This window comes from Gymnodraco acuticeps, unplaced genomic scaffold (genome assembly GCF_902827175.1).
Source record: "Gymnodraco acuticeps unplaced genomic scaffold, fGymAcu1.1, whole genome shotgun sequence".
NCBI classification, from domain to species: domain Eukaryota; kingdom Metazoa; phylum Chordata; class Actinopteri; order Perciformes; family Bathydraconidae; genus Gymnodraco; species Gymnodraco acuticeps.
Window position 1 is genome coordinate 39096 of NW_022990762.1, and position 9783 is coordinate 48878.

The following is a 9783-nucleotide window of genomic DNA, read 5'->3' on the forward strand; positions in this document are numbered from 1 at the left end:
AAAGAGTCCTCTCCTGCTGATGTTCAGGTGTATATCAGTATGCAGTGTCTCTACTTTAAAGAGTCCTCTCCTGCTGATGTTCAGGTGTATATCAGTATGTAGTGTCTCTACTTTAAAGAGTCCTCTCCTGCTGATGTTCAGGTGTATATCAGTATGCAGTGTCTCTACTTTAAAGAGTCCTCTCCTGCTGATGTTCAGGTGTATATCAGTATGTAGTGTCTCTACTTTAAAGAGTCCTCTCCTGCTGATTTTCAGGTGTATATCAGTATGTAGTGTCTCTATTTTAAAGAGTCCTCTCCTGCTGATGTTCAGGTGTATATCAGTATGTAGTGTTTCTCTACTTTAAAGAGTCCTCTCCTGCTGATGTTCAGGTGTGTATCAGTATGTAGTGTCTGTACTTTAAAGAGTCCTCTCCTGCTGATGTTCAGGTGTATATCAGTATGTAGTGTCTCTACTTTAAAGAGTCCTCTCCTGCTGATGTTCAGGTGTATATCAGTATGTAGTGTCTCTACTTTAAAGAGTCCTCTCCTGCTGATGTTCAGGTTCATATCAGTATGTAGTGTCTCTACTTTAAAGAGTCCTCTCCTGCTGATGTTCAGGTGTATATCAGTATGTAGTGTCTCTACTTTAAAGAGTCCTCTCCTGCTGATGTTCAGGTGTATATCAGTATGTAGTGTCTCTACTTTAAAGAGTCCTCTCCTGCTGATGTTCAGGTGTATATCAGTATGTAGTGTCTCTACATGTCTCCATGCTTTAATGTTCAAAAAGCTCTTTATTTCTCTCATACTTCCTGTGCTGCAGCACCTCTTTTCACCCTCTGTCTGAAACCAGAGGTAACCAGATTGGTTAGCTGGCCGGCTCTGTTGTGATTGGTCAACAGCTTAGAGATGTCCCGCCCCTTAGCTTGTCACGTACAATGTGTTGGGAGCGCTAGCAAATAGGAGCACTAGTGTTACATAGTGATGTCACTATGTTAAGGAAGTAAACAAAGAGTCCAATTGAGGCATTTCACAGGGATTTTAGCCTTTGCAGACCATTTACATGCACTAAAACCCTTTATTCTGACTTGACAAACACTTCTCAGTCCGTCATATTTGACCCAACGACAGCAGGAAGGTTAGATAAATTAAGGCAAAGCACTTTCCTGTTAGACAATTGAAAGTCTAAAGGAAATAAAGATAATATCCCTATTTATTGTCCAACCTTCATACGACCTTGTACACCTTTCGACTTCTTGCTTCTATCTAACTCCACTTCCCCCCCCTCCATATATACTTCTGTTTTTATGTAAACAGATATACTGTAATAATGATGTTATACACTTGCATTTCTTATTTTATTTATTATGTGTCTTTCTTTGTGTGTCCCACATTTTGTTTTTTGTTTTGTTATTCCACCACTGTAATCCACATCCGGATTGACTGATACTGAATGAATATGAAGGAGGAGGGGGACCCCTGTGACGTCAGAGATACAAAGGGAAAGGGGAGCTTGTCTGACATGAGAGATTGAAAAAACAAAAAAAAGCAAAGGGTGATCTTGTGAAAGGAACAGAGCGAAAAGGGGGAGGGGTTATAACGATGACGTATTGACGCAGAGGGAGGGACGTAAGCGTCACCGTGAGCAGCCGCTTCTCCTTTTAAAGCCTCCTGAGGACCGACAGACGTACAGACCTAGGTACAGACGCGCAGCCGGACCTTAAATACCTCTGAGCGGCTGTACCGGGGACATTTGACAGCTGAGAGCACCAGGTTTTTTCTTTCACCCTGATCCTTGATGGAGCTCCTGCAGCAATCCCTGCACCACCACCCCCACTACCACCGGGTCTGAAGCTCCGGTCCGACCGGTGTCCTCCCGTTATTCGCTGCCCGGTTCCGTGCTCTGTGAGCGGGCCGCCGTCTCCTCCGTGACTCTCTGTTCTCATGCGATTCTTCAGACTCACATTCAAGTGTTTCGTGGATTGTTTTTGAAGGTCGCAGCCAGATTCTTGGTTCAATTCTCTTGATTTTTTTGGGGTAATATTTTTTTCATTTTCCACTAGAATCGTGTCTCTTTTTCTGCATTGGAGAAAAGATATGTCTCCAGATTATTACTAGACATTATTCGATTTATTTTTATTTAATTTTCATTCGATTTTAAAAACAGATTCTGGAGCATGATCCACGATCCGCCTGCACCTCGCTGAGATTGATAATAATATTGTATTATTACTGGAGAAGGAGCGAGAATAGAGATCCTGCGGCGGGACGAGCTGCACCTGCTGGACTGACTCATCTGTTTCTGACCGGGCTCTGAGGCTCTAAGGCTGCACAAATAAACAGGTTAGAGACTGAGAATACCAGAGCGACCAGTGCAGACTGAGGGGTTTGTTACTGGGATCTGACTGTGAGGAAGAGACACATTCTAGTCATGAAAGGAGAAGATAAATCAGCTTTTTAAAGGTACAACAAACTGAAATAAACTGTGCAAAAAAGTGCGGACTGCTCCTTTAGCTGGTTTTGAGGGAAGGGAGTGAGAATAACAGATTTAAAGTGTTAAAACCTGCAGAATTAAAGGGAAGCAAAGAGAGATGTTTGACTTCATCTGACTTTGTTTGGATCTGGTTATTGGGGTGAGTCCAAGTGGGAAAAGACCAGATTCTGAAGGAAAAACTTGCAAGAGTTAAAGGGACTGAATTTACCAGCAACCAGTGCAGACTGCGGGGGTTGTTATTGGTATCTGACAGTGAGAACGAGAAGAGGAAACACATTTTGAAAGGGTACAAAGAAACTGAAATTACTGAGCAAAGAGTGCAGACTGCTCCTTTAATTGACTTACAAAAAGACTTAAAGGGAAGTAAAGAGAGATTTTTGAAAACATCTGACTTTCTTTGTTTCTGGTTATTTGGGTGAGTCTAAGTGGGAAACCACCAGATTGTGGGGCTCAGAAACAGGAATTAAAGAGAACTTGACCCGGGTTTTTCAACCCTTTTACCAACTTTTTTTTTTAAGTAAACGGTTTCCTGACTGGACTTTTGAGCGATGGAGAAGTCGGCCTCCTCCTGCTCTCTGGTTCTCCTGGAGGAAACCAAGAAGACCCCCCTCTTACATCCAAACGGTGCCTGTGGTTACCCCCCAGCGGCCTCTAACGGTAGCCTGGTCCCGTTAACGGGGGCGGGGTCCGGTGCTGGAGCATGTGCCGGGCCGGAGAAGAAAGCGCCCCCTGCTGTGGTGCCTTATCAAGAGAGAGAAACATGGACCCGGCAGATGGACTTCATGATGTCCTGCGTGGGATTCGCTGTCGGACTGGGGAACGTGTGGAGGTTCCCGTACCTGTGCTACAAGAACGGAGGAGGTGAGTCTGATCTGAGGGACAGGAGTGGGTGAGGAAGAGATGGATGTTAGTTCTGAAAGGGGATACATCTGATTTAAAAGCTACAAAGAAACACTGGTCTTACTTGTGCAAACAGTGCCGACTGCGGCTTTTAATTGTGACAGAACCTGCAGAATTAAAGGAAGCAAAGAGAGACTTTTGACTACATCTGACTTTGATTGTTCCTAGTGAGTCTAATTGGGAGAATATCAGATTTGGGGCAAAAACCTGCAAGAATTAAAGGGTAAAGAGGTTGAAGAAACAGATTTTAGTGCTGAAAGAAGAAGAGAAATCAGATTTTTAAAGGTATAAAAAACAGAAATCACTTGTGCAAAACACTGTGGACCGTTCCTTTGGCTGGTTTTGAGGAACGAGAGTGAGAAAAAACAGATTAGTGTAAAAAACCTGCAGAAATAAAAGGAAAAAAAGAGAGATTTTGTTTTACCTCAGTGCAACAAGAAGGGAGCAATGAGTTCAGTCTGAGTGACAGGAGTGGTTGAGGATGTGGGCGGGACTTATGTTCAAAGGGGGCGTGGTTTCAACTGAGTCTTTCGTCTAATTTGCATCTCATTGATTTGTTATTGATTGGAAAAGGGTGCAGCTGGTTTGTGTGCGTGTGTGTTCTGCAGCTAAACAATACTTAATTCAAAATGTATTTTAACACACATATCAATATTTATCTTCCTGCAATATTCCACTAGTCCATATTGTGATTACGATAAATCTCTTTACAGCCCTTTATAGTTTTATGCTAAATGACTTGTTTTCAAGAAACGTTTGAGCATATTTCAGTTGGACACTGCAGGATTATATTTAGACAGTCGACAAAATCTTATGAGTGTTAGTCAACCAAGGTTTGTTTAGTTGAGGAAAGCCCCATGTGCTATTTATATCAACTCTGAGTGTGTGTGTGAGTAACTGTTGTGTGTGTGTGTGTGTGTGGAGAGGACTCTTTAAAGTAGAGACACTACATACTGATATACACCTGAACATCAGCAGGAGAGGACTCTTTAAAGTAGAGACACTACATACTGATATACACCTGAACATCAGCAGGAGAGGACTCTTTAAAGTAGAGACACTACATACTGATATACACCTGAACATCAGCAGGAGAGGACTCTTTAAAGTAGAGACACTACATACTGATATACACCTGAACATCAGCAGGAGAGGACACTTTAAAGTCGAGACACTACATACTGATATACACCTGAACATCAGCAGGAGAGGACTCTTTAAAGTAGAGACACTACATACTTATATACACCTGAACATCAGCAGGAGAGGACTCTTTAAAGTAGAGACACTACATACTGATACACACCTGAACATCAGCAGGAGAGGACTCTTTAAAGTAGAGACACTACATACTGATATACACCTGAACATCAGCAGGAGAGGACTCTTTAAAGTAGAGACACTTCATACTGATATACACCTGAACATCAGCAGGAGAGGACTCTTTAAAGCCAGACTGTTTCTATATATAAGCGTGTGCTATAAAGAGATAACAGAACGTAAAGCGGATATTTGGCCTTGAGGTCACGTGTTTTTAAGGTAAACAACAACATTTCCCGTAGAAGAAAGTTACGATCTGTAGAGCCAGGAAAAATGAATATTTAACAGTCGGCTGTGAAAAACAGAAACAAATGACATTTTTTAACAGTTAACTTCACTGTTATCATTCACCTTTTACTGTGTAGTCGTGGATCATTGACTTGTAAAAGTTACTGTAAAAATATGTTTTCCTTTCACTCTGAAACAGCCGTCTGAACAAAGGTTGTTTACCAGAAAGAAGAATGCCTTGGACGTTTCTTCTTATTCTAGTAAACACTTTGAAGTAAAAGACCTGTATTTGCTTCGGTAGAAAATCAGGAGTAAATACAAAAACATACTAAAGTGAGTTCTTCAGATGTTCAATTTACGACGATATGAAACTGAGAATACCCCAAAATCCTGGAAACACAACATGTTTGGCATTTAAAAAATATAATTTAATTTACCAATTCTTACATTTCGCTCTAGTTGAAATCTGATTAACATTTTAGTAAATGATGGATACAAATTAATGGATATAAAATATATACTAAATAGAAATGTTTCAAGTAAGACTGTCCAACTTTTGGTGGTGTTTTGTGTCTTATGGCGCATTTCCACTGCAGCGGGTAGCCCCGTTTAAGCGTCCTTAATCGTCCTCAAGCAGCCAGGCCAGTTTTTGGTGGCCTTTCCATATAGCGTAGCACCGGTTAGCGGGTACTTTTTCCCTCTTTTTCCGGCCCCATAAAATCGTGGTTCTATCAGACCAGGGCCAGGGCTGAACTAGTGACGTCAACACTCTCGACTGCTGATTGGTCAGAGAGAATCGTCACAAGATCGCGCGCGAGATCATCCCTAGCGTCGCATATATATCAAGCATTTATTTTTATACACTGCAGTTTTACCCAGCGTCGCTCCGCCCAAAAAGCCCGCCAAAAAGCCGATCGCCCCGCCTACACTGCGTTGCTACCCCAGGTCCTAAACTGTAATTGAAATGCGCCACGGCCTCGGACGGCCAGTGAGGCAGCCCGAGGCCTGAGCGAGGACGCTTAGGGACGCTTAAACCCCGCTGCAGTGGAAATGTGCCATTAGTGTAATATGTGTTTGCCTGTTTGTGATAGTAATTGAGTAAAAGCCCAATTAACAAGTTGCCAAACGTCTAAATGGAGAGGAGGAGCACAGTGTTCCTCTTCTCTGTCCAAATTAAACAACAGAGACAAACTGCTGACGGAGATTCAAGATTTGTTTCTTAATCGCTGAAAAGGTCTCTTTCACACAGTTGGACGGAAAGGTCTGAATGTTCACACCGATAGAAGGAGGAGGAGGAGAAGGTCAGACTCATGTTAAATCACTAAGTATCAAAAGAAAAGGGTGAGTTCTCACATTACAGAGACATGCTGATCTAAAGGTCGCCTCCTCCTCCTCTCCGCTCTGCTGCCTCACACCTGATTTATAAAACAATGTTTCTCTTTAAAAGAAGCATTTTGCTCTTTTATCTGCAGCATGGCGCCATTGTTATGTAGCTCCAGAGTCTCTTATTTACGCCATTGTCCCCCAACAACTATTTAAAATGGGCCCTGTTGTGCTTCTTCACAGGCAGTATGAGAACAATAAAGAGCTTTTTGAACTTTAAAGCATGGAGACGTGTCACGAAAGGGACCAGAGAGAGTTTCACACACACACACACACACACACACACACACACACACACACACACACACACACACACACACACACACACACACACACACACACACACACACACACACTCACACTGTATCCCAACTTCTGTCCTATTTATGTCTTTGTGATGTCCTTATCATTCTGTCCTCCATGACCCTCATCCTCCCTCCCCTCAACAAAGTTGCAATGTATTATACTGCAGAGTGTGTGTGTGTGTGTGTGTGTGTGTGGCACGTGTGTCCTTGGTGTAGTGACTGCAGCAGTAACACACACACACACACTCACACTGATTCTCTGCTCCAATGATTATGAAATGACCTGCAGCTCCGTGTTCATCTCTCAGAGATCAGCCCTGTCCTCAGGCAACTACTGTGTGTGTGTGTGTGTGTGTGTGTGTGTGTGTGTGTGTTTCTATATTTGTGAGCACCAGCTTTGGTTGGAGACCTTATCATACAGGACATTTAGTCCAGTTCTTCTGCTTATTCATAGAGATAAGGTGTTAGCAGATCACCCCAAAGCTGCTTTTTCCAACTCTGAATTGTTTTATATGGTAGAATTAAGATGACTACAACCGTAAAGCAGTTCCAGTCGCCTTGTGAAGCTATCAGAGGTCATTGAGGATGTTTCAAAGGATGAAGGAGAATTCAGACAAGATCGGTTTGGTGAAGATTTCGCTTTCGAAGCCTTGCAGGGTGCATTTCCTCCGTGGTGATGCAGCAATACCGGCTCTATAGGTCAGGTTGGGGTGCAAGTGGCTTTCTGCTTCGACTGGAGCTAGGGAACAAACAGTGCTTCCAATATTTGAACATTTTCAAATCATAAACCACACATTCCCTCTTAGGTTTGCATTTAAAGATGATGAATCAGCTGCTTTGATGCTGAAAATCGGTGTTGTATCCACTAAGAAAACTGATTGGGACTCAATGTGAGGAATTGCCAAAGAACTGGACTGATGAGCAGTTCGGAAAATGGCATTAGTGACAATAAAATGTTATCCTTAGTTATAGAATTCGACTGATTATTAGAGAGTTTTGTTGGTTTCAAGGGTAAGGAAAGAGTGTTTCAGGTTGTAGTGGTCTTTCAGGAGTGTCTGATGGTCATTGGCTATGATCAAGTAGTCCTTAAAGACTACCTAAAGGACCTTTGCTGTGTTCAAATGGTCGTGAAGAAAACGATTTACCTTGATGAGGTTAACGGCAGTAGCGTGGCGTGGGGAAAAATGTAGGGGAAGCCCATTTTTTGGGTCGGGGGGGGGTGGTCAATAACGTAACCAGATGAGTGATTACAGCACCCGGTATCATTTTACACACATTTGTATCACACAGATGCAGGACTTGCACTCGCCTGTTATCTAACCGAAAGGTCCGCACGCACTCTCCAGCTGAAACTCTCCTTATTAATTTAAGCATTTTACTTATTAATGTATGCAGACAATAACACAATCTATGTGATTTTTGGATTTACCGTGCCTCTCAATTGCCCGTGACAGGTTGGCAAGGTCGATGAATCCTGAAGTTGCCCAAGGATTGTTCAGGGAGCACGAATCCTTGTCAAAAAGAAGACATGGCCAGCAAAATAGACGCTGAAGTTTAGCGCTTCCAGTTAGCCACTCCGTGCGGACATAATTGTCCTCATTGAACGTCCGATTCTCTCCCTTTTTCCTCTGTGTACACACAGCTCGAGTGCGGGCATTGGCCTGTCATCTGATTTAATTTTCAGTTGCTGCTGTAGCAGAAGTTTAGTAAAGTTATGTTTGATTAAGTACGCCAAATCTCCACCCTCCATAATGCTTCATTTGCTTGATAATTTCTGACGGCGGTGATGACAGTTACAGTATTAAAACTGATGTTGATGTGATTTGATTGGATGGCAGTGTCCAATCAAATCGCCAGCCGCCAGCCGCCTCTGAAGGGAAGCAAGAGGCGGCTGGCTTCCCTTGGCATGGCCTTGACCAATCACAGGTTGGCAGGGGCATCACGTGGGCCTCATCTGATTGGTCAATCCCTCCATTTTTTTTCACCAAGGGAAGCTAGATTCGGCTGGCCTCCTCTCACAACAGAGAGTGCAATCTACTGTTTCACCATAACATCTAGAGGGGCGCTGTTTGTTTCACTCTTTGTAAAATACTCAATGAGAATGGGGGAGCGACGGGCCGGCAGCAACACACAGCAAAGGAGAATTATCGAAACAAAACAAAGTGTTTTTATTTATTTATTTAAATTATAACTACAATCCGAAAAAACAAGGGAAGCCTGGCTTCCCTTGGCCTCCGGGAGAAAACGCCACTGGTTAACGGGGCTTTTGAAGCGTTTACAAGTGTCTTTGATAGAGTTGCAGTACTGATCATTTCTACAGTCAGACAGATCTTATCAGAGGTCATCAGGTGCTTATCAGCCTCTCATTGGTTCGTTCAAGCGTTCATGCTCTGCTGCACTTTTCCCTGTGTGTGTGTGTGTGTGTGTGTGTGTGTGTGTGTGTGTGTGTGTGTGAAGACGGGCGGCCAAGTGTGACATCATCATCCCTCTCTCCACGTGGACCAGAGATTAACAGGAGTGGCCTGTAATCTCTTAATCCTGTTGGCAGACTTCACTGCTCTCCCCGTTCCCTCTCATGTTTTCATCCCCTCTCATTTCTAGGGGTCCTGGATGAATGTTTGGAGGTCCTTGTCGATGTTGCAGATGTTTCTGAGGAAGTGCCATAGGGCCTTGATACATTTCAAAGAGATATTAGATGTTTTAGCGACAGATCTGAGGAGCTCCTCCGAAAACGACATACCTTTAATAAGGGGTATTTTAGTGTTTGCATTCACATTGCCAACAGATACACTGAATACCATTACAAGAGTACCTTTTTCAATTTCGGTTCAGAGGGTGTGCTTTGTGCTACTAGGTTAGCCTTTTTGCTACGGGGTTAACCTTTTACTACTTAGTCTTGCCTAGTCTTATTGGTACTTTGTTAGTCTTTTTTCTCCTGTGTTTGTGTTACTGGTTAAGCCTTTGTGCTACTATGTTAGCCTTTGTGCTACGGTATTAGTCTCTGTGCTACTAGGTTAGCCTCGTTGCTACTGGGATAGCTCATGGGAAGCGGCTCTCACTAGTTTGTTGTGTTCTTGAAGAACTTCTGGACTTAGTGTATGTCCAAATGTTTCCTCCAATTTTCACGAGGGTCATTTACATAGTCTGTTAAAGCTGGGGGTTGCTGTTGGTGCAT

General features: G+C 43.1%; 1 protein-coding gene across 1 annotated transcript; it reads left to right on the forward strand.

Annotated features, from left to right (window-relative positions):
- The first annotated feature begins 1652 nt into the window (after positions 1–1652).
- Positions 1653–9334, forward strand: LOC117556783 (sodium- and chloride-dependent creatine transporter 1-like). Its single transcript, XM_034232298.1, has 4 exons — positions 1653–2015; positions 2146–2321; positions 2991–3333; positions 9210–9334. The coding sequence occupies exons 3-4, from the start codon at positions 3021–3023 to the stop codon at positions 9272–9274; spliced, it is 378 nt and encodes a 125-aa protein (XP_034088189.1). The 5' UTR covers positions 1653–2015; positions 2146–2321; positions 2991–3020; the 3' UTR covers positions 9275–9334.
- Positions 9335–9783: the final 449 nt, after the last annotated feature.